The 26,234-nt window shown below is 46.7% G+C and overlaps 1 protein-coding gene across 4 annotated transcripts in view; it reads right to left on the reverse strand.

Moving 5' to 3' along the window:
• TRPV4 (transient receptor potential cation channel subfamily V member 4) overlaps positions 1-26,234 on the reverse strand; it is a 601,330-nt gene that overhangs the window by 140,087 nt on the left and 435,009 nt on the right. For all 4 annotated transcript variants that reach the window (XM_085636146.1, XM_085636144.1, XM_085636145.1 and 1 more), the window contains exon 7: positions 25,514-25,693. In XM_085636146.1, coding sequence (XP_085492272.1) covers positions 25,514-25,693 — 180 coding nt within the window. The remainder of the gene's footprint in view (positions 1-25,513; positions 25,694-26,234) is intronic.

Here is a 26,234-nt window from a genome sequence, read left to right on the forward strand (position 1 = left end):
TCAACCTGTTTACGGACCTACATACCTTTTGAACACTCTGTATACTACTTCAACCTTCGTACAGCATTTGTACATTCTGTTTTATGTAATGATCTACCTGTTTCTAGCTTCAAGCTTGTAATTACTTATAACTGCATTATCTATTTTAAACCCTCTAACTTTGATTGAACAAAATATTTCTCCTATAAAGCATTCTAGCACCTTTTGGTAATGTCCGGGCTATATAAGTATGCATGAATAAAATCCCCTTTCTCATCTCATCCTAAAGAGTGGGGTAAAGTGAACATATTCACTGTCATCTCTGGACATTTGTTGGATTCATTCATTCTGGTACCAGGGATCCTGGCCAATCTGAAGGACCATTAGGGTCCCCTTTCACATGCATTGGCTTTTGTCCTCAAAGTAACTGTGAAATCTTAGCTGCTTGTATTAATCAATATTCAAACACTGCACATTAATATGGGTTCCCATCTACCACGTTTGTTGTCTTCTATTTGAGGAGGATTTGTGAGGCTTAAGACTGTGACTACTACATACTAATTATGAATACTACATACTTATTATCAGGATGACATGGTTCTTTTTTACTTGTTGTTACCATGATCATCTTCTTTTTCTAAATCCTATCATCTCTTCTATTCTTCGTGAATTCTGCATATATTGATCAAGAGGTTTCATTGAATTTATTGCAAATATGTAGTATGTGCTTATTATTGTTTTCTTTTATTTGCAGTGTATTTTGTATTCATGTATACATCGTTATTTGTAAAAGGCATTTCTTTTGTTGGGGTTCCACGTTCTGTAGAATGGGATGGACAGTTCTTGGAACTTAAGCGGGTGCTCTGCTGAGTCCCTTGAAGCATCCGGTCGCGTCCTGAGTCATGGATCGTTTTTCTGGATTAAATACTACTTGAGTTCAAACGGAAGACCAACTCGCAAGAAAATATAAACTCGGCTTCTGGTCATGGGTGACTCTAACGGAACAATTTCAAGCCTCTAATTTGAAGTGCATAATGTTCTCATTGTTCAGTATCGCCTATGATAAATAGCTAGTTGAAATAATCTTCACCCCTGAGCAGCCGAACTTTCTGCTGTCTCTTCTGTTTTCAGTTTCTGTTGATGCTTTGATTCTGATCGACTCCGTCAGGTAAGACCGCCCAGTGTTCATACCGTGGTCACCTGTACATCCATTAATATCCTTAACAAGTGTTTTAGAATGGATCTTGCTTGATGCTCTCTAATCCGAAATCGGGGCATATGCTCTGCTCCTTCACTCTCTACACCATGATCATACCGGGGAATCAGCTGTTCCTCAGGGACTATCTATATATGTATCTGCAGAAAATCCCCTCATGTCATCTTGTCTTCTATTTGCGCATACCTTTTGTTTACGCATGTCTTACACGTATGAATGCACACGGTGTGCGTGGCTAAATGGTCATTACTCTTTTTGAATATGTTCTTAAACTTCACTGCTTGGTTAAGTTTTATGTTTACAAAAACTATCAGTGTATCAAACACTACTATATACTGCTTACTACTTACAGCTATCGAATATGGTTAATTACCTGTTCCCTATTACATCCATCAGTCTAACTCCTTCCTGCGCTGCAGATGGATGGCAATGCCGTCGCAGTTCCCAAGTTCTGTTGAGGGGGGAGGGGGGAGGGTAGTAGAGGGAGGGAGGGAGGAGGGAGGGGGAAGGGGGCAAGGGGGGGGAAGGGGGAGGAAAAATCTGGTTTGTTTCAGCATGCTTTTTCTATTTGAGGTTAATGCTCTTTCTCAACTATATGTCAGCAAAAGGACTGCTTTCCGATATTTCATGGGGGCCCTCGCAGTACACATGCGGTGACCTAACCTATTGTGCTACTAGCCTATCCACAGCAATAGCCTCCAGTACCATGTTCACTACAAACCCGAAATGCGTCTGCTCTAACATCACCATTGTAACAGCACTACACGCGAGACAGAACAGATCCAATGAAGCAGCTTACTCATTCATACTCATCACACACCTACCACCCTCTAACGTACTCTTCAACAATAATACACCAGAACTAGAGCGACACCATAGTAACCAATGACTCGTAATACATCCATCTCGGAGGGCCTTAACATTGTTTCCCTCAATGTCAAAGGTCTCAACCATCCGGTCAAGAGGAGAAAAGTTCTAGATTATCTGGCAAAATCCAAGGGTGACATTCTACTCCTGCAGGAGACTAAACTATCAAAGGATGACGCTGTCTTTATAAACCAACATTGGATATCTCACAACCTTTGCTCCCCAGCAGTTGGCAAAAAAAGGGGGGTTCTGCAGGAGACTAAACTATCAAAGGATGACGCTGTCTTTATAAACCAACATTGGATATCTCACAACCTTTGCTCCCCAGCAGTTGGCAAAAAAAGGGGGGTTCTCACACTAATAGCTAAGAAATCCAACATCTCCGTAGTTTCACACACTCACGATGATAACGGCCGCTTCATCATGGCACACCTTCAGAGAAACGAAGATCATATCCATGTCTTAAACATATATGGCCCCAACAATGACGATCCAGAGTTTTGGGATTCACTAGCCCCGACCCTAGATTGTATTCCCCAGGGAGAACTACTAATTGTGGGGGGCGATTTCAACCTGCCACTAGACCCAATCACCGATCGACACTCGAATTGCGCCTACCACCCCACACGCTCACATACTAGTTTACACCGCCTATGCTCCAGATTCAACTTACACGACTCATGGAGACTCCAACACCCTGATGGCCGTGATTACACCTTCTACTCGCCTCCTCATAATTCCTACTCGAGGATAGATTATATCCTCATTAATAGCCCCTTCACCCACCTCATCGAAGAAACCAGTATTGCCCCTAAATTGATTTCCGACCACTCAAGCATACAGACCAAACTAGTGGGTTCCAGTTCCATTCTCCCCCCTAAAAGAACGAGATTCAATGACGAAATATTCTCCGAGCCAGAAAACAAACGAAAAATCGAGGAGGCCATCCTTGACTACCTCAAACATAATGACACCCCCGACTCAGACATAGCGAGTGTTTGGGAGGCACTCAAAGCCACTTTGAGAGGAGTAATAATAGGCATCCGAGCTCAAACTAACAAAAAACTAAACAAAGACTTGTCCACTCTGGAAGACAACATCAAAAAGCTGGAAACCGCCCATATAGCAGATCTCCAAAACTCGAATATTTTAAACGACCTCACCAAACTCAAATATGAATACAACTCGATACTCAGCAGAAGGGCAGGGGTCTGGATCAATAAGTTTAAGGCTCTAAGAACATGTGAGGGCAACAAAGCTGGGAAGATCTTAGCATCATATCTAAAACATAAAAATAAGCAATTCAACATTGCCTCAGTTAAAGATAGCAACAATGCCATCCAAACAAAGCAGAATCTAATTCTTAATACGTTCAAATCATTTTACCAAGACTTGTACAAAAATAACCTAGACTTTGACTCGGAAGAGTGTAACAGGTACCTAACCTCACTGGGTCTTCCTAAACTAAACGGTACTGATAAGGACACACTGAACTCTCCGATTACCCTTCAGGAAATATCAGCGTCCATTAAGACGCTTAAATGTAAGAAAGCACCGGGTCCTGACGGGTTCTCAGCCAGCTTCTATAAAGAACTCACAAACTCCCTGAGCCCAACTCTCCTAAAACTATTCCAATCCTTTAGCGTAACAAAAAGTATTACCAATTCCATGAGTGAAGCTACCATCATAGTCATACCTAAAGATGGTAAAGACCCTCTGCTAACCAAAAATTACAGGCCAATCTCCCTAATTAACTTAGATTGCAAAATTTATGCTAAGATCCTCGCCACACGTCTAAATTTACAACTCCCAAAGCTAATCAGCACATCACAAGTAGGCTTCATGAAACAGCGCATGTCTAACGATAATACGAGGATCCTCTGTCACGTCATTGAAAAAGCCAAAATGCTCGCAGCCCCGGCCGTAGCCATTACCCTCGACGCAGAGAAGGCGTTTGACAGAGTCTCCTGGTCTTTTCTCAAGAGCTGCATGTCCGCCTTTAATCTGGGAGAAACTTTCACTGATTTGGTTATGGCCCTATACCGGTCACCTTCCGCACGCATTGCTATAAACGGTTCATTGTCGGACGCCTTTCCCTTAGAACAAGGGACTAGACAGGGCTGCCCCCTCTCCCCTTCACTTTTCCTCTTGGCAATGGAGCCCCTAATTGCACATATAAAAAAAAATGATAACATCAAAGGTGTGGAATTCGGGGATAAGTGCGTCAAACTCGCCGCCTATGCGGACGATATCCTGATTGTAACGGAATCACCAGAATCTTCAATCTCTGCACTAATGTCCACCATAGATAGTTACTCTTCCCATTCAGGATACAAACTCAACCGGGATAAATCTGAGGTCAAACCACTCAATATTTTAACCACCAAAGAGGTGCTGGGAGACTCAGGGCTATGTTGGCAACCAGAGTTTGTGAAGTACCTAGGTATCGAGTTTGGTGACTCCCTCATGGAGACCCTCCATCGAAATGAAAAAATCACTTTAAATAAAATCAAGACGCAACTAGAGGGGTGGTCCCCCCGTTTCATCACTTGGTGGGGTAGGGTGGAAACCATCAAGATGATGATTTCACCTCTAGTTAATTACCTCATATCTATGCTCTCACTAACCCTCACACCAGACTTCTATCACAAACTAGACATGGCCATCTCTAATTTCCTATGGAAAGGGAAAAGGGCAAGAATCAGCATAAAAAAGCTTCGCTTAGACAAATCCGCGGGAGGGGTCAATTTACCAGACTTTAAGAGATATGAGACCGCTTTCCTAGCCAAACAAGGAGCCCACTGGCTCGCTCCCTCACCTGAATACACCCCAGTATGGCTAGAAATTGAGGAGGAAATTCTTAACGGTATCTCCCCTAGCGCGGCCCTCTCATCCAACCTGAACAAACTGACCCATTCTAAATCGATATTTCATAACACAAAATCTGCTCTCCTAAAGTTTGATAGAATCCTAGAAATCAACATCCGGGGCTCACGATGGGAATCCCTTTGGGACAACCGTAACATTCTGTACAAGGGTAAGCCCATGCACAACGAGACATGGATCAAAAAAGGCATACTGTTCCCACACCAGCTGTACGCGGGGGAATACCCTATTCCCTTCAGCGACCTACAAATCAAATACGATCTTGCACCAATTGAATTCTATAACTTCCTAAACGTAAAAACGGCTTTGTCCAAACTCAAACTCTCCCCGACACCGCCCTCACTCCCACCATACCTTGCCAGACTAAACAGACTAGGACACCAGGTTTCCTTTCTCTATAAACTCAGCCGTCCCCAACAATCTGGCCTTACTGCCCCAATCACACAATTCTGGAATAACCTTTCATCTAGGCCAATCACAGACTCAGATTGGACCAACGCATGGATATCCTGCACGAGACACAAAATCAGCCCTACACTATCACAGACAAAATACTGGCTCTTACACAAAGCCTTCTGGACCCCTGCACGATTATTTGCACACAACCTCTCCCCAGATGCCTTTTGCTGGAATTGCAAACGCGCGGGGGGTGACTTATCACACATCATCCTAGAATGCGACTGCGTGGCGCAATTCTGGGAGAATATATTCGACTTGATCTCAAAGCTATTCCACATCTCACCGGTGAAAGAGCTCCCTTATCTAGTTTTCGGGTTCACCCAGAACCCATCCCTTGATGCAGATGATAGGGCATTACTTGACCTCCTCCTCTCGGCTGCAGTTAAGACAGTCCTCAGCAACTGGAAAGATACCAGCAAGGCCAACTACGCAGGGTGGTTAAATTGGATAATTAGCTTACGTGGAGCAGACAATATTACACTCCTTCAGACACCGTGGCGTCCTGCCACGAGAAAACTATGGTCGACTCTTGATAACTACTTCACGACACGTAAGCCACCTTAGATGGGCCCACACACCATCCACGACTCACCAACATATGCTGCCCGACTGCCTTCATTGCACTCCTAGCCACCGTAAATAATTGTCCTTAATGAATGAGTAAAATGCTGTTGAAATACAATGTCTGTTACTGAATTGTTGTGAGTATGTGATACGTGCTCTACTGTTGTACTTTTGTACTGACATTTACTATGATGTACTGTAGCGTACAGTAATTTTGATTCGTAAATTTATGACTCATATTACACTAATGGACTTGCTTTATATATGTCTATGCTGTAACAACCAATAAAAAACTTTTGAAAAAAAAATAAAAAAATACTACTTGAGTTCATACTCCTTCTTGCTGCGATCTCCTTTATTTCCCTTCCCACACTTTGGTGCCAGGAGTGGGGTATCGCCTCGAGCAGAAAGGGAATAATTACTGATCTCCGCACTTTCCAGTGAACACGCAAACCCACCGACCAAACATCTCTATCAGATGTTTTTTGACCGCGAAGAGTACAACCTGCCAACAGCCTGCTGACAGTGAGTGAAATGGTTTACTTCCTACATTTTCCTGTGAGAGGACGTACCGCTGGGAAGCCCCGGCGTCGTTTGAACTTGGTCAGGATTCCATTCGTCATGTGCCTGCATTGCATTCCCTCTGATGTGTTTGCTGCCATCTCCAGTCTGCATTCCTTAGTGCGTTTGCCTCCTGTTGTGACGTCCCTGCGATTACAGCTTTGCGATGTTTCTTGCAACGCGCAGTTGACGGATCACCCTGCGTCTTGAGAACTTGAGGCAGGTTGCCACTTTTTTTTTTTCCTGCTCTTCGTGTGCGGGCGGCTGCATATCGATCGCACTCAGCTGTGTGGCATTACTGAGGAAGCTTATTTATTCCACCATCTGGATTACATGAGCACAAAATTATGTTAGCTCACAGTGGTCATTTGGGTATTTCATCCACAAGTAAAACATTTCAACAATTTTTCTGGTGGCCAGGTTTGGACAAAATGGTTGCTACCATAAGTGATAAATGTGCTCAGTGCTTGGTTTCGGGCAAACATTGGATCCCCACTGTCAAGCCACTTTATGCTGCTCCTTTGCCTTCAGGTCCCTCGGTGAAAGTAGCTTTGGTTTTCTCTAGGCCTTTCAATTAGTTACCCTCTGACCAGAGATTTCTCATTGTGCTAGTTGATTACTTTTCTAAATGGATTCACTACTCCTTTGTGGATTCACCAAGCACGAAATCAGCTATTGATTTTATCAAAAAGATATTTTTAATTGAAGGATTTCCGCAATTTTTGGTTACAGACAACGATACCCATTTTGTGTCAAGAGAGGTGAACAATTTCATAACAAGCTTAGATGTTACACATTTGAAAGTAGCTCTTTACAGCCCATCTTCCAATGGTTTGGTGGAAAGAGCCAATCGCATTTTAAAACAAGCATTGGCATAGCCAATAGGTCTCGCCTTTGGGACGTTATAAGTGTTTAGCCATACAACACTTGATGTTGTTGCACCAAGGATATTGTGCTGGATAACTAAACACTTATAAGATTCCAAAGGCGAGACCTATTGGCTATGCCAATGCTTGTTCTTAAATGTTTGTGATATTGGATATATTTAATGTTTGTATAGCTGTAAACATTTGCATTATAACGTGGCATGTATTTTTGTCTTTTGTCGGAAATTTGTGTCTTTGGTTTTCAAAAACACTTATGTTTGTAATATGTTTTTTACACGATTGCAGCCATGAGGAAGCCTACATTTAGACAAAACGCGTTGGCAGCGCTAGCTGAAAAGGAATGAAATAAATGAATAAAAGATAAATCACAAGCAGTGACTGGCGCGTCTTGCTTTCTTTAGTTCGGTGTTTAAGTTGTTGCTTTTATCACTTTAGACTATTGTGGCCTCTCATTCTATGTTCTAAAGTATTTCATGTATGGCCAATTGGTAGTTGGCCATTTGGGGGTGAGTAACTTGGTTTAAACAATTGGTGTTTACTCCAGGTGTTGCAGTGACGGATTCCCTAGCTGCCAATATACGTTTCAAGCTCTCATCACCTTTCTGGGTCATTTCATTCGGTTATACTTAGTCAGAAATCGGCGTCTAAGGGTCTAAGCTCTTTACAGAATAATTTACCAGAGTTGCTACATTTGGTCTCAGGGTGACAACATTAAACGAAATCAAATAACAAAATGCACATTTTAGTTGTCAGACACATTGGAACTTATTTAAAAATTATTTTCTGGTAACTGAATCTGAACGCTATGTGTGAACTGAGGTCGAATGAGCCGACCATGACACACCCCACCCCCCTCACATGTGGAAATCCCCTCACCCCAGGGGCTGCAGCAGATGTACATCAGCGCCGTGTAAGCGGAGGCAGACTGTCTCCCCTTCCCCCAAGGCAGAGTGATACTGTCCCCTCACTTAGCTCCAGGTGGGAAATAATCCCTTCACAAGGGAGCAGCAGCGGATTTACCTCAGTGGGATGCGCAGAGACTTAACAATGTTTTGGGGAAGAGGCGGCAGATAAATGAAAGTGAAACTTAAGGGAGGGCGGGCGAGGACTGCAGCAGGGGGGGCGTTTCGGTTGAGGAGCACAGTCCCCTTAAGTTTCCCAGGCCCACACTGAAGCAGTCGCCAAGTCTTGGGTTGAAGTGCATTGTGGGATTTGTAAGCGTTATTTTACAATGGAATGAACAAGACTATAAGTGCCCGAATGCGAAGAACAAAAGCCCCGCGGGCAGGTCTGCACTTTTAAGGCGGAGGAGGGGCTGATGCATACAAGCGGGGTGACAGGAACTGAACTGGGGAAATGGGTGCACAAGCAGCTGCGAGCTACACACGAACACACAACATGCCCATGTGCCGCCGCGAGAACTACAGTCCCAACCGGACAGCTCTCCTCGCAGTGCACACACAGCGCTTCCTCCCACCAGAAAGTGCACACAGGAACAGCCACCCTTACTTGCGGTCAGCATAGGGTGACCAGATTCTCAAAGCCACACGAGCAGGTCTGTACTTTTAAGGTGGAGGAGGGGCCGATGCATACGAGCGGGGTGACAGGAACTGAACTCGGGTGGGGTGGACCAGACACACACAGCGTTTCCCTTGCGGGAGCGAGCAGGGGCACCATCTGTTTGCAAGATAATTAAAAACTGATGTCCCCAAAGCTCGCTCCCGCAAGGGAAATGCCAAACGTGCACGCGTTGCAATTGAAAGCAATGCAGAGCGTGCACGTTTTTGGGCAAAAAAGTGAATTGATTCCAAGAGGTACCCTCCTAAGCAGCATAGGCGAGACCTAAAAAGGTTTCCAAGCTGCTCTTTCTGCTCGGTTCAATGTAGTAGAATTTTTGGAGGACAACATTTTGAGTTACTTAACTACTCCTCACTCGACCACTGGGGTGTCTCCCTACAATTATCTGAGAGGTGGAGATGCCAAATCTAAACTTATTCCGGGGTGGCTACAACTAGTCTCAGGGTGTGAGTCAGTTAGGAATCGAAGCACCTCACCGAGTGTAATAGATAGAGTGTTGGACAAACACAGCAAACAAAAGAATTGGTATGATAACAAGTACAGGGTACATGATGTAGATTTAAAGGTAAATAATTTTGTATTAATAAGGAAACCACACAGAGTCTTGAAGTGTGAATCTCAAGATACTTCTCCAGTTAAAGTGATCAAAACTGGGGCAGCTTCGGTTTTGTTACAAGGCGGAGAGGCTGGTGGAACAAGAATAGTTTGAATCCTATTTCCAAATATCAAGCTATCATTTACAATCAGACATGCAAATTACCAGAGGATTATGATTCCATGTTACCCACAGATTTTCTCACTTCTAATGGAAACGATGGTACTGATGTCAATGGGTCTGGTTCCCAGAACGTTGCCAATCCTAATACTTATGAACAGTTGGTCACAGGAGCAAGTGTCCCAGCAAGGCAAGGTGCTGCAGTCACTCGTTCCTCTAGAGTAGTTGAGGTACCGATAAAACTCAAGGAACATGAGTTGTATTGAATTTGAAAAAAAGTAGATAAATTGTATTATCTTTATCTTTTCTTTATTATGGGGGAAAGGTGAAGTAGTATGTGCTTATTATTGTTTTCTTTTATTTGTATTGTATTTTGTACTCATGTATACATCGTTACTTGTAAAGTGTATTTCTTTGGTTGGGGTTCCACGTTCTTTAGAACGGGCTGGATGGTTCTTTGAACTTCACCCGGTGCTCTGCTGAGTCCCTTGAAGCATCCGGATGTGTCCTGAGTACTGGGTCGTTCTTTTGGATTAAATACTACTGGAGTTCCTAATGCTTCTGACTAAGGACTCCTGTATTTCCCTTCCCACAAAATAGCTTCGGTAAATTTCCTATAAATGATTCACTCAAATAAGGTTCTCGTTTCAGGCGTTGGAGACCCATTCACAAGATGGAGGATAGCCTGCTTGAGGAAAGTGCTTACAACTAAGTTAAAAAAAAAAAAAAAAGAATTATGGGAAAATGGTCAATTAAAATATCTACAGGGTCTAAGACTTTAATAGTAAGGAACAACAGATTTTATTTTGAAAAGAGTAAATGATCCCATTAACAATATAAAAAAATTCAGATTGGCCTACTCAAAAACACAGACATCAGGAAAAAATATGTTTTATCTATTTAGATTATGGTTCAATGTTAAGTAAATTAAGAAAATGTGCCATAAGCAAAAGTCAAATAAAATACGGTGGGTGGGTGTTGGATATTTATGAGCAAGAGCAGAATGGCTGACCCGGTACTGATCTCTGGAGTTCCGCCAAATGATGGAACGTCCTTTTTTTTTTTTTTTTACCCGATTCACCATACCTAGGATCACAGCGCTTGCGCGTATGCCTGTGTAAATATTAGGAACCGCTGGACCTCTCAATGTCGAATCAGGGTGATCTAACATAAGAGATGTTCCAACATTGGTAAATTTTCCCTACTGTCATAACGAATTCCACTTGTTACCAATCATGGGGCGGAGACTGGCAGGTATACGTCGCTTAGAGTATGTCAACAGGCACATCCCAAACCATTGTTAGCAAGGGCTTTCGTGAGGCCGGCATATATGTTCTGATGTTAGCGTTGCTAACATACATCTGTAAAGTCGCAGGAACTGCATTGATTCTAGTGGTCCAGGCCCCTTTAATAACTGTGAGGGACACAAAGTATTATACAGAGGAAAATGGATGCCTAGGAATCTTTCTTGCGAGAGCATCCGAAGTCCACAGCAGCCATGTTTTAAGAGTAACCTCATTGATCCAGTCAACGTAATACGTCTCAGTGCACATCTCATATGCAGATTTTGAAATATTTCCCCAGCACTAAATGCTTGGGCCATTTTGCAATACATTCTAGACTGGTGCTATTACACGTCCTTGGTGGTAAGTAAGCCAGTGCTAGGGGCAAACACCTTTTACCATTGTATGATAAAAGCAGATTTGTGGAGATGGTCATGTGGGACAAGTATATTTCTTGAGTTGCAATTTCGTGTGGTGGTGATGTGCTGTTTATTTTTGTGTGGTTTCCTTATCATGCTGTATTATTGCATTGAGTTATTGTTCTGCTGTACTTTGGTTGTTGGATTTCACTATTTAAATATGTTGTTGCCCTCTATTGTTTTTATTGTGTTGTTATTTTGCTTTGTGATTTGTTGTTCTGCTGTGTTTTACTGCACTTTGTAATTATAGTCAATGAGAGGCAGTGGCTAGATCTGGGAAAGAGAGAGCGCAAAACAGCCATTTCTTTCTTTGTGCACTTACCTTCACTGCTGTCATCCTTCTTTTTCCCCCCTCCACTGATCCCCATGCCAATTGATGTTGGTGCTCGGTCTCAGCAAAGCTCTGGAGGGGGGAGAGCTGTAAACAGCAGCTGTCTGTCTCCTAAACCCTGTTGGGGTCTAGCACCAGGTGGCTACCATCACCAGAGCCCGAAGCTCCCTCCTTTCACCACAGCCAGTTGCCGCCTGCTGATGAGATGAAATGCGGAGCCACCAAGTGGTAAGTGAGGAGGGGGTTGGACGGGGGTGGTTGTGTGTGCCCACCTAGGAGTGAATGAGTGTAAAGGAGTATGGCGTGTGTGTGTTTGCGTTCGAATATGTATGGTGGGAAATGGGGTGCCGGCAGAGGACTGAGAGACTCTCCCCTCCCCCAAACTCCCCCAATTTCATAGTTCACGAGCTACCCTAGATGAAGACACCAGTCAGCCCAAAACTGTGCTTGAGGCCACGCCTCCTGTGCTCACTCTATGCACTGGGGCCCATGGAGAACCGGAAAGACGTTTGTAGAGGAACACTCTGGTTGCCACGTAAATGCACAGACTAAATCACTGGTACCGCTGTCCCTGTGAAAACTCAATGGTTTAGAGAAGAACCTGAAAATTAATGACTGGATTAGTTAAATGGGGAATAATAAAATGTTTTTCTTCAAAGCCACACCTGAATTCACAGGAGTCAGCGGGTTCAAAGAGTTACTTCTCCAACATATTTGAAATAATATTCACATTTCATCTTGGTCCCCAGGGCCTCCCACTCAGCCTGCCAGCATGGGGCCCCGCACAACTCCAACAACCCACCAGTGCTCATGTACCCCTGCCGGTCCAATTGAAAGAAAGGTGTATCTTTACAATTGGGCCCATGGGAGAGGGGCCCCTTCCCTGGGCCTCTCAGGGATGGTGGAGAAAGGCCCAGGGGAGGGGGACACTTCCTCTTGTCCAAGTTGCAGGGAAACACACTTTGAAGGTTTGTCCTGCAATTCTGCCTCCTCTCGGGCTGCCCATTCAGAGACACCGCAGGACGCCCATAGTCTGCACTTTAGCGTCCCCACAGTTTTAACTGTCAGACCCCAAGCAATTCTCACACCTTCAGCCCGATAGGAGCTGTAAAGAGGTGCTTGTGGGTGGCTGAAAGGAGGAGCTGCGGTCCAGGAAGAGTCTCCACAAAGAACCCTCCGGAGCCCAGAAGGTGTCAATTATGTAAATTATAGGGGCCCGCACCTTTTCTTTCCCCCAGGCCCCCGAAAATCCTAGAACCGGCCCTGCGTACCACGCATGCTGTTGATGTAAAAAGGCAGTATACTCTGAAATCTTGATATAATGAGGGTCTGTCTTCTTCGCTGGAAGAAACATAAGTATAAGGTGGTCAAGGTATCTCATGACTACAGGGTTCGGGAAAGAGGGAATGACTCGTCTGCTGTATTGTTTCAAGTCCTGAAAAGTTGCTAAATACCACTTTATTACCCACTGTATTGTCCTAGGATGGGGAATTATGACAAAGGGATGGGCCCTCTGCCTGCGAGGAAGGAGCTCTGGGGAGAGGGGCAGGGAGATGGATGGCAAGTAAGTGCAAGGACGAGACAGAAAGTGGCTTTGAGACAGTGAGAAGACTGTGGTTAGAGGGGCGCAGACATTGCACAGTCTTATCCTGAAGGACTGAGAGAGTTAGACTGCGGAGGTGCTGTGGGTAGCTTTAAATATCAAAGTAAGTCATTTAGGGTAATTTTGCAGGCATCTATTCAGCTTGGTGGTCATAGGAATTGGCGGAAATGTCTTTGTGGAGGACGACGATGGTTTGTGTGGCAAAGTTGATATAAGAAGTAGAAAGGGTTCCTGTAAATAGTTAATGGTGCTGGTTACGCAGTGAGCTTTGGATTCAAACGAGCAGATGAAGTCTTGGAGCAGGCAGGGTTGACTACACCAAGAACCGATGTGAGAGCTGTTGGGGCTACTTTGCAGTCAAACAGTCTGGGACCTGAGATGGTTTCCAATTCCAATCATTTTTAGCCAGCAGATACTCTGAGTTATGCAGGGTTAGGTGATGGCCAACAAGGGTGAAAGTATAGGGGGGCTGTGAGAGTCAGAGTGTAATGGAAAGAGTCACAGTGGGCAGAGTCTAGAGCTGGGCCAGGCTATAGGGATCTAGATTCAAATGAAACCTTCCAATTTGAAAACTGGACATTCTGTGGGGGAAAGTCTGTTGGCGCCATCCCTGACCTGCTGTCCCGTCGCTGTTCCTGGGCTAACTAACACCGTGTCTCCCCTGCTGCCGCTTCACCATCGTGCGGCCGAAGAGCGGGGAGACTACATTCCCCAGGTGCTCTAGCGCCTGCCTCACGCAAAGCACGCGCCCGGAGGCGCTTAAAAGGACGTGGACCCCTCTGGGGAGCGGGAAACCTTCCAATTTGAAAACTGGACATTCTGTGGGGGAAAGTCTGTTGGCGCCATCCCTGACCTGCTGTCCCGTCGCTGTTCCTGGGCTAACTAACACCGTGTCTCCCCTGCTGCCGCTTCACCATCGTGCGGCCGAAGAGCGGGGAGACTACATTCCCCAGGTGCCCTAGCGCCCGCCTCACGCAAAGCACGCGCCCGGAGGCGCTTAAAAGGACGTGGATCCCCCCGCGTCGCGGGACGCGCGCGGGCGGCGCCGGGCTGAGCCCGGGCAGAGGGCGGGCCGTGGCAAATCGCTCATCCTGCTCCCTCTCCTACTAGACACTGTCCTGCAAGGCAAGTACAAAACCGCCGCTACAGGATTTGGGACACTGAGACTGTTGCTGCGGATGTCGATTCACTGGGTGTATCCATTGTATTCTGTTGACCGCTGACTTTTCCCGTTCTTTGCTGTCAAAAGTCCCGCTTTCATCCCGCCTCATATATTGGTTGGAGGCAGTGGTGAGAGATCTATGTTGTGTCCTGCACTACCCCTTCGGTGCCCATTAAATTTATAGTTGGCCCGTCCCTTACCCTATCGCCATGGTAAAGTGCAAGAACTGTTGACCCAGTTCCTGAGGCGGAAAGCCGGGAGCTGGAGGTACGAGTGTTGAGAAATACTTGATTGTTTTTAAATACAAAAGCTTACTTTTACAATTGTGTGGTGTCACTTAAACGTGCTGCTTTTAAACTGCACCAACGCCAGGACTTGATGGAAATTAGCGCACAGCTGCTCTAAACGCTGTTGACGCTCCTCATCAGCCCCAGCGGCCGCCATCAGACGAGGCGTGCACGCTGACCACGCCCACTTAGGCCACGCCCCCTCGATCGCACTATATAAACACTGAGCTCCAGCGCACCGGCAGACTGTTGACCCAGTTCCTGAGGCGGAAAGCCGGGAGCTGGAGGTACGAGTGTTGAGAAATACTTGATTGTTTTTAAATACAAAAGCTTACTTTTACAATTGTGTGGTGTCACTTAAACGTGCTGCTTTTAAACTGCACCAACGCCAGGACTTGATGGAAATTAGCGCACAGCTGCTCTAAACGCTGTTGACGCTCCTCATCAGCCCCAGCGGCCGCCATCAGACGAGGCGTGCACGCTGACCACGCCCACTTAGGCCACGCCCCCTCGATCGCACTATATATACGCTGAGCTCCAGCGCACCGGCAGACTGTTGACCCAGTTCCTGAGGCGGAAAGCCGGGAGCTGGAGGTACGAGTGTTGAGAAATACTTGATTGTTTTTAAATACAAAAGCTTACTTTTACAATTGTGTGGTGTCACTTAAACGTGCTGCTTTTAAACTGCACCAACGCCAGGACTTGATGGAAATTAGCGCACAGCTGCTCTAAACGCTGTTGACGCTCCTCATCAGCCCCAGCGGCCGCCATCAGACGAGGCGTGCACGCTGACCACGCCCACTTAGGCCACACCCCCCTCTGGTCAAATATGTGCATCCACAGGAAGCGCAGCGGACGAGCGCAGCGGGAGCGCCGTTTGCGCGCCGAAGGCGCGCCTAAGGCAAGCCCGTCTGCGCCCGTCCGCGACCAGCCGGGACCCGGGGCCATGACCCCTGGCTCCTGCCTTATCCAGAGCAGAACCTACAGCTCGACGACCTTACATAGCATAGGCAGGACTATTACTCCCCAGTGCCCTCATACCTTCAGACCCACAGAGCTACCTGCCCGATGTTCAGGGTGCAAACACTCTTTCTACGAAACCCCCTTGACCGCGGCTCTAACGTACCGTATGTACGCGCTCAACTGCCACGCCCTACCTAAACACAGCACACAGATCTCCATGCTGTTGGAGGAGGAAAGAGCGGACGCGGTATTCCTAACAGAAACGTGGCTCACTGCCCACTCCGAGCCAGACGTGGTAAAAGCTTTACCCGTAGGATATTATATCCTCAGAGTGGATAGACCGCTAGGGAGAGGCGGAGGTCTGGCGATCATCTTAAAAGACCAGTACCGATGCCGTTTTACATCAGGAACCATCCCTGAGTGCGAGAGTGCAGAATTCTGTATAGAGTTTCATGCCAACAGCACTTTTTCTGGCACTCTAATCTATCGCCCCCCCGAGCCTGCAAAAGAGTTTCACAGGTCTCTTCCAGAAATTACAACGCAAAGAATCCTTTCCTCTGCCAATCACACAATCTTGGGTGATTTCAACCTTCACTTTAACTCCCCCTCAGACCACATTGCTCACGAACTACAAGAGGACCTGGAAGCTCTCCAACTGCTCCAACTGGTTGCTGCCCCGACCCATGATAAAGGCAATTTACTCGACCCCATATTCAGTAACTGTCTGAATCTAACTGTGGATCCACCCATCCCCCTCCCATGGTCAGACCATTTCTTAATTCCTTTCTCCTGGGTAAAACACAAGACCCCCCAGCTACCTCCCCAAACCACCACCAGGAGGAACTGGTCAAAACTCCCACTAGAGCTCTGGATGAACAACCTAGACTCCACGCGCCCGCTACCCTGTCCAGACCCCAACGTGGCAAACACCCACTATGAGAGCTGGGTCACTCATTCGCTAGACGCGATCCTTCCGCATCGTAAGTCCTTCGCGAAGAGATCACAGAAATCCGCTCCCTGGTTTTCCGACTCTCTAAGACAATTAAAACGCATTTGCAGACAACGAGAGAGAGCTTGGCGCCTAGACTTCCTCCCAGATAAGAAGACTGCCTACAAAGAGGCGATCAGATCCTACAAAGAAGCAATCAGGTCAGCCCAGGCAACCCATTACTCCGAGAAAATATTAGAAGCAAAATCCAAGCCAAAAGAAATCTTTCAAATTATAAAACAGTGCTCCAATGTCAATACGACCCCTCCACCCATTAAAACCCAGGACCAATGCAACGAGCTCGCGGACTTCTTCTACGAAAAGGTTCTAAAAATTTACTCTACATTCCCTATCGCAGCCACATCCCTGGACTCGAGCATCTCACCTCCCCCTAGACCGCCCCCTCACCCAGACCAGCCCTCCCTTGAGTACTTCCATCCTCAGGATCTGGACACCTTAAGCAAGGTGGCCCAACAAGTCAAGTCGGGTTCCCCTTGTGATCCTGCCCCCCCAGAGATCCTTATGCGAGCCAGCAATACCACCCTGCCCGCAATTCTAGACCTCCTCAACACCTCCATATCTGCTTGTTCAGTCCCCATGGCTTGGAAACAGGCCATGGTGCGGGCACTGCTAAAAAAACCCAGCCTAGACCCAGACGACCACGCCAGTTATCGCCCCATTTCACTTCTCCCTTGGGTTAGCAAGGTGTTAGAGAAACACATAAACGCGCAGCTGGTCCAGTTCCTGGAGGACCACTCTCTACTACATACTTCCCAGACAGGCTTCAGACCAAAGCATGGTACTGAAACCGCCTTATTGGCAGTCACCGAAGAAACCAGAAGGATACTAGACCAGGGAGGATCAGTGGCAGTGATCCTCCTTGACCTAAGTGCCGCCTTCGATACGGTCAGCCATACCACCTTGCTAGACCGTCTCTATAACATCGGGGTCTCAGGTGACGCCTTAAGGTGGTTCGAGTCCTTTCTGTCTGGGAGGTCGTTTCAGATCTTCGATGGAAAGACAGTATCCTCCAGGAAACCCTTGAGCTGCGGAGTGCCACAGGGCTCTTCCTTGAGCCCTGTGTTGTTCAACGTCTACATGAGGCCGCTGGCGGGTGTTGTCGAACCGTATGACATTAAAATCGTGTCATATGCCGACGACACCCAGCTTGTGGTCTCGCTGGCAACGGAGAACAATACTCACTCCGCAGCAGACCTGTTAAACTGCCTAGTGGACGTGAAGGGATGGATGACCAACTCCTCCCTTAAGCTGAATGGTGAAAAGACGGAGCTCATGCTCCTGGGACCAACCTCTCCTGTGTCTTTCACCTCCCTATGGCCCAGTGCCCTGGGTCCCCCGCCCACTCACAAAGAAAGTGTTAAAAGCCTGGGAGTATGGCTAGATAACAAACTTTCCTTCTCCACCCAGGCCAAGAAGCTGTCCGCCACCTGCTTTGGCCTACTCAGAATTCTGAGGAAGGTGCTCCCGTTACTTCCCCTAGAGGCCAAAAAGGTGGCAGTCCAAGGTCTGATTCAATCTCGCCTGGACTCAAATAACGCTTTATACTTGGGGGCCCCGGAGATGACCCTCAGGAAATTGGAAATTGTTCAGAACTGTGCAACACGCACTTTGCTGAAAATTCCACGGACCCAGTCGGCCAGACCTGCTCTGAAGAGCCTCCACTGGCTGCCAGTGAAGCAGAGAGTGTCCTTCAAGGCGCTATGCTTGGCACATCGCACCTTTTGGAAGACGGGACCTGCCATATACACTGGCTTGGTTACCCCCTACCATCCTAAAAGGAACCTCCGGTCTTCGGAGGCGTTCCTGGCCGTTGTACCCAGGGTGAAGCGAGCTAGGTCTGGAGGCAGGCTGTTTTCCTTGAACACCGCTAGGCTATGGAATGCTCTTCCCATCACACTCCGCTCCAACCCTGACCTTCTGGCATTCCGGAAAAACCTAAAAACACTGTTGTTTGTTCAATCCTATGTACCTTAAGCTCCCTCAGTCACTTTCCCTCTATCCAGCGCTTGGACGCCTGCGGGCAGCAACCGCGCTCAATAAATACTGTTACAATTACAATTACAATTACAACCCTCAGCCTAGGGCGGAGGGAGGGGTTAAGGGGACCCTGGACGCCTTTATCGTAAGAGCAGAGTCCCTACTTGCCCATGAAATCTTACTGACGGAAAAGCGGCTTTCCCTGGACGCTTTAATAGCCAAGAAACGTTCCTCGCTGGGAAACTTAGCCCTCAGTGTAACGCCGGGAGGAACTCTCCCTGACCCTTTGCAGGTGGCGGAACCTAGTCCACGGGGGTCCCTAGATCTAGAAAGCCCGTCTGCCATAATTATTTCCCCGACTTCCAGGGAGCCGCAAGCTGCTGGCTCTCAACACCCTGACACTGTCTCAGGAGAAGCAGAAAGGGGGGGGCCAAATGCACTCTCGCCAGCAGTAGTCACTGAATCCAAACAATCACCCACCAGGGAAGTGGTAACTCGATCGAAAAGATCTCAATTACAGCCAGGCCCAGTAACCATAGGAGGGATGCATACCCCTAATCCCGCGAGTAAGCCTAGTCGCAGAGGACCAACCAAGACCACCAAGAACCTTGAGTGCTCTAAATGCACAACTTGTAAAACCATAATTGGCTCGACAGGGCTAAACGAAGCCACTACAGCACTGGAAGGGAAATTGGAACAGCTATTAGTCCAACATCTAGGCCCGGTATTATTAGCACTTTCCAGTTTGGAACGCACAATAAGGAGGCTGGTGGAATCAGTTTCTGAAAAGCCAGATGGGATCCTCCCACAGAGGAGGCAAGAGGGTGGAGGGAATGAAGAAGAGTCACACAGGGTTGCCTGTGACAAAACGGTTACCTTTAATAACGAACCTGAACATAGTAACTGTAGGGAAGCCACCTTAGTACAAGCACATACAGGCAATAAGCACCCGGGACAAAAATCTAAGGGTAACACACGCACCCCTCCCGACCCAAACACCGCCCCCTGTGGTCTAAACGAGAATGTAGTCCGGCCCAACACTAGCAACAACACTGCTTGCGCACAGAATACCCCAGGCCTCCCGATTCTTGATTTACCCCCTGCATCCAGTCCCTACACGTTAGTGTTAGTAGGTGTTCCAGGCCTTAATAAAGATGTCGAGGAATCAACTAGCACCCTGATAAATAAGACCGCACACTGGGTGCGTAACAAACCACATGGGATGAGGCTCGAACACAGGCACATCTTAATGGCTAGGAGGGTGGCCTGGATCGTGAATAGCGCGAAAAGTTTCACAGGTGACTGCATCATAGTTAATTTTAGACACCCCGAGATGGTGAGAGAATTACTTGACAACCGACACATGTACGGGGGCTTAGAGTCACCCATATCGATGCTACCCCTGCACTTTTTTTATAGGAATAACATACCAGACATTGGGCAAGGATGGCGGGGTCCTTGGCGCCCCAAAAATCGGAGGGAGGTGGCACCTGTATTTGACACAAATAGATTTGCACCGCTCTCTTGTCCTTCTGCATTGGACGAACAGGACTGACTGTTGGAATTAGGGAGTATGGTGCCTGAGCAGGTAAATCCTACCTTGGTCAACATTGTAGATGCCATAGGGATCCCGGAGCAAGTGGTAGTAGCCGCCCCTGGTGTAGAGCAAGGGACGGAAACGGAAGACAGGCCGCTAACATCACACGGTCTGGACAAGAGCCCCTCCCTAAGAACGATGCTTAGCAAGACTAGGGGTATAGCTCCAAACTCCAGGGATTTGGGCATCATTTCCTGGAACATTTCAGGACTCGCTACCAAGATCCATAACACTGAATGGTTAGCATTTATAACAAACTTTCAAATCATTTGCCTACAGGAAACATGGGAATCCAACAAAACTGTCCCATTCCTGGAAGGATATAAAATGTTTTTTGTACCAGCCTTGAAATCTAACATGGGAAGAGCCAAAGGCGGTTTAATCACGTATGTAGCATTGTCATTGCAGGGGAAATGGCAAGATCTGGGGTGGGACTCTGCCTGCCTTCAGGGCATAAAATACACATTGGTGGGTCAAAAGCTGATTTTTATAAATTTTTATAATGCGTGACAATCATTAATAAACTTGATGGAATTAGAGGAAAGATTGGCCACCCTTCAGAACTCAGGGGACGAGGGCTATCAACTAATTCTCATGGGTGACTTTAACTGCCACCAGTGCCCACACTTGAAATGGGAGGGCGGCACTTGGGATAATTGCCCCTCTATTAAGGGTTGGCACTTGGAGCATTCCAGAGAGGGTTTTTCCCTGAGTACAATATTGAGTGAGTTCGCCCTAACCCACACAATGGATCTGATTGATCGGGGGAATTCTGATGATATAGCCCCTTCCTTTAAAGGAAGAGGCTGTAATTCAATAATAGACTACATCTTCATTCCCACTGTCTTAATACACAGTATAGGCAAGTTTATGATAGTACCCAGCGTGTTTAGCGATCATAACCCCTTGGTTATGCTTCTAGTGGACATCCTCCCAGGCACCAAAATAGACAGAAGGACCACCACGGGTGTATTCAAGGCAAAGGATCAAGGAAGAAGAATCAAATGGGAAAACATCGATGGAGAACAACTCCATAAAGCCCTCCTTGCCAATGCCGAGAATCACCTGTGGAGATGTTTAGATCCCACGGTTGAGGGGATGGATTTGATTGCAGCGTTTGAGGGCACCGCACAGCATATAGACACCCTCTTAAGAAGTAAACCAAGGTCCCAGGCAGATTGCTGCCTTAGATGGTTCGATAAGAACTGCTCTAGAACCCATAGGGACCTAAAAATGGCATTATCATCCGCCCCTAGGAATAGAGGAGAGATTGCAGCGTGTAGGGCCCGGTACAAAAAGGCAACGAAGTTGCGAAAAATATCCTTACAAACAGAGGCATGGGAATCCCTGAAAGAGGCTGCAGAGCTCCATGACATGACCAGTTTCTGGAGGATTATAAACGCCCCATGTTTTCAACACCCAAATAAGCCCCAGGTGGCTTCCCATATTTTGCCAGATGAATGGATGGCGCATTTTAGTGGCCTATACAACCGTGGTGAGTCGGAGGAGTTGCCAAATATTGGCATAGAATCACTCGGTGACGATTGGTCCCACTTCACGGTTGAGGAGGTCACACTGGGAATTGAGTGCTTGGTGATGAGGAAGGCCCCAGGCCCAGACGGGATACCCCCCGACCTTTTTAAAAGCCAGGTAGATCTCTGGGCCCCTGTATTGACTAGGGTGCTGAACACAGCCGCTGAAGTAGGCATGCCCAGATCCTGGTCCACTGCTACGATCGTACCCATATTTAAAAAGGGCAACAGAAACGATCCACAGTGTTATCGCCCAATTTCCCTTATTGATGTCTCGGCAAAAATTTTAGGAAGAGCTGTTTTAAATCGTCTGCTGACTTGGGCCGATGAAAATAACATCATCACGGATGTGCAATACGGGTTTAGAAATGGGCGTTCTACTACTGATCAGTGCCTTAACCTGTACCTCCTGACAGCGAAGTACACTGTGGCCAGGGAAGGCACCGTTTACCTGGCTTTTATGGATCTCTCAGCAGCATTCGACTGCGTGAACAGAAGACGACTGTGGGAGATCCTGGTTGCGATGGGCGTCGAACCTGGCCTGATTCATATTCTACAAACACTCCATTTAAACACCACGGCACGAGTCAGATTTGGTGAGAGAGGGGAAGTGACAGAGGACTTTGGGTGCAGTGGAGGGGTGAGACAGGGGTGCATCCTCGCCCCTTTTTTGTTCACGCTCTATATTAATGGACTTGACAAGGCACTCAGAGAGCTGGAGGCCGATTGTCCCTGCATTGGGAGGAGAAGTATACCAGTCCTCCTTTATGCAGATGACGCGGTACTCCTGGCACGCACAGGAAGGAGCCTGCAGACCCTCATCAGCGGCTTTGTACGTTTCATGGCAGATTTAGACTTAGTTCCCAACCTATCAAAGTCTTATGTCATGGAAGCGGGCAAAACGCCTCTAAGGAATTACACCCATAAACTTGAGAAGGTAAAAACCTTTAATTATTTGGGGATCATGCTCGATAAGGACCTCTCTTTTAAACCCCTTGCAAAGCACAAATGCAGTCAACACCCGAGTGCAGCGGGGTAAATCATGAATTATGCAAGTAGACTGGGTCGGTGGTCTCCCAAAGAAATAGTAACGCTATATAGGTCAGTTTGCTGTGCTAAGACTTTGTATGGGAGCGAGCTGTGGGGTTTTATAGATCCAAGCAAAATCCAAGTGGAAGAAAACAAGTTCCTAAGGAGATTATTGCAAGTGCCCCAATGTATCCCCTCATACATCGCCCACGAGGAATTGGGCATTCCTCACCTTGGTGACAGGATACAGCTTAATCCGTTAATTTACTGGATCAAGATCTGGACAAACCCCGAGGCACTGTTAACTAGACAAATCTTGGAGGATTGCATGAGGGGGGATAAGGGCCTGCTAATACCTTGGCTCAAGCACGTCAGGGAGGCACTAGATACATTGGGCCATGCATCCTTTTTCAACAAACCTTCTACACTGGCCAAGAATGATCTGGTTCTCACCAAGGCTGACCACCTACGACATATAGCCAGGGCAAGAGAGGAAATAGAAGGCCGAAAACATAGTGTCCGTGACTATCAGCTCACAAAAACTTCCGTGGGGATGGAAGCCTACCTGTCTAACACATACAACAAACAGGATAGATTCCTGATGACTAGATTCAGGTTAAACCTTGTGCATCACATTTTGTCAGTCCCCGCTGGCTTTGTGAGCGATGTTAGGACAAAAGGGTGCTGCGGCTGCGATCTGCGATCTCCGCAGGACACCCTACACTTCGTCCCTTTTATGCACTACCAAGGTCCCGGTTTTTAAAAACAGTCTTAAAACGAGCTAAAATTAGACAGGCCAAAGTGGCCCTTTTGTTCCTTAAAATGTCGACTGACCCTTTTGTCTTATTTAGCACTGTGCACTTTTTGAGACTTGCAGTCAAATTAAGATTGACCAAAGGAGAGGCCCAATGAAGCAGAAAATGGACAATTTGTCTGGGAATGATTTGACACACACAGATATATTTTACCCCCTTTCATGTAAGATTGTCGTATATAAAGGCTTTCCGCATTGGATTGTTCGTTTTTTAACTTGTTTTTATATAGGGATTTTATATTATTGATTTTACTGGAAATGTATATAATTGACTCATATCATTTTTATTGGAGTTTAATATTGTTGTATGAATTGTATCTTTTATGGATATCTTGTCTTTTATCCGAATAAAGATTATTGACTGAAAAATAGATTCAAATGTGGTGCATGGAATTCGGGGTTTCCTTGTGATCAGTATTTATGAAAAGTGCAATTTTATGGCCAATTCGGGGGTTCTTTTCTGGAAGGGCATAAAGACCCCAACTGGAAGAAAACTCTGCTACTCCTAGGACTGAAGATACTCCAACAGGGCTAATGAGAGAAAATCTGAATATGCATTTGCAAAGAGTGTGGCGACTGTAACCGTAATCTAGATTAGGACATGATCCTAATAATATGGGTATTTCTTTCAGGAAAAACATGCCATTGCTCACTTTTAAACACTGTGCCATTGTAGTAGATATCTATGCAGACACTGCATGTGATTCATAAAGCGCAAACCTAGCTACAAAGAAGCAAGTTGCTTTGAAAGAGAAGGGATTTTTAGTCTTCGCAATGGGAGGATGCAAGGAAGAGAGGATTCGCTGGTGTACGGGTGGGGATGTAGAGAAAGAAGACAAGAGAGGAGAATGTAAAGTGATAGGGAGGATGGGCATACCCATGGAGGGAGTGGTACAGAAGTGGGGGCTGAAATATAAAGGGGAGTGGATTAAAAGAAAAGCATTTGCAAAATGTTGTATTCCGCTATCTAGACGGAAACAAAGTTCTATCTGTGCAGAGCCTGGCACTGTAGTTCACCGCATTATAAGGGAAAGCAAATTGAAGAGCTCCACCGCGGGCCACAATTAGAAGCCACCCTGGGCACCTGCGGATTCCCCCTCTGCAATCCCAGATTGCACCCTTAAAGCCCCTGGTTTAGAGCCTGCTCGGTTAGGAACACAAAGTAAGCAGAGGTCTTCAAGACAAGTGATCTCTTTCTTTACTTCCAAACCGCGCTCTCAATACCTCACAAGAAAGGGGGGGCCCTTGAGTTGGTTAAGGATGAAGCAAGCTGTTTCCTAGGAGAGAATAAAGGGCGGGAGCTTTCCTTTCTTTTGCCCACATCACCAGTTTCTAGAAGAGAGGAAATGACTCCCTAAAATGCTTGCCTGCCACAAGGAAGGTAAGGGAGGCCTTCTAAACTGTGTTGTATGTTGTCACTGTGCATCAGCCGTGCCCGGGGAAAGGGTACTATGCGGACCACGCGATCAAATCTCATCCCAGCTCCCATTGCCGTGCAGAGCTGCACGAGGGACATGCCGCAAGGCAGCCTGACACACCCTGCCAGGAAGGCTGAGGCTTCACTGTCCATCGGTGGCCAATGCCCTACGGATTTTTTCAGAAGGTGTTAACGAACAGAAGAATGCCCGTGTTGCAGCGCTCCAGTACTGTGATCTATTCTCAGTCTACGGTGATTGTCCATGGTGCATTATACAGATAATACATTCATACTGAGCACAATGTTTCCACGCCACAGTAAAGTTCTATTGACACCAAGCAAACATGATATTAAACCAGAACCCATCCACACCCTTACCTCTATCTTACTGTTGTACACCAAAATCTCCAGGACAGACACCTCCTCTCCACAGGTGTCCAACGAAGAGAGGTCATACAGAGAAGAGTAGACTGGGCCATAGGCCCAATCGCGGAACTTTCGCGACAAATGCCGCGCATCCTCGTCCTTGATCTCCCGACGTATGATATGCTGAAATACCTGCATCGAAAAGAAAACCATTTCAGGCTACACATATGATCAGGAATGCGGCTTCCACAGTACAAACTAGTATAAGAAAGTGTAATGTATATTAGGGATGTGGGGCGATAGCAGGGCCACTTGAGGCGTGGAGGAGGGAATGCGGCTTTGTGGTCTAGGATGTGCTGAGCTGTTGCAGGCGCGGACTGCCATAACCAGTACACACCGACATTCCTCTCCAACGCTGGAGGAAGGTTTCTATAGCCAAGCAGCGTCATGTTTCATCACGAAGAGGGTCAGAGTGATCCAGTGTCATAAAAGTCATTTAACAGGTCACTCAATATGGAATTAAAAAAACAGGATTTTTTATAAGAACTTACATAATAAAATAAACGATCAACTTTATTGTTATCTGGTTTATCTGTTTGGCAGCAGAGACAAATGATTGATTTTGTTCCTTATTTGTACGGAGCGCAGATGCCAATTGGCACGCTTGGTTCGAACCTCCTGTCCATAAAATGAACAACAGGGCTTTCCAGGAACCCTTAATGCAGTTCTGTGG

Source organism: Triturus cristatus, chromosome 11 (genome assembly GCF_964204655.1).
Source record: "Triturus cristatus chromosome 11, aTriCri1.1, whole genome shotgun sequence".
NCBI lineage: Eukaryota > Metazoa > Chordata > Amphibia > Caudata > Salamandridae > Triturus > Triturus cristatus.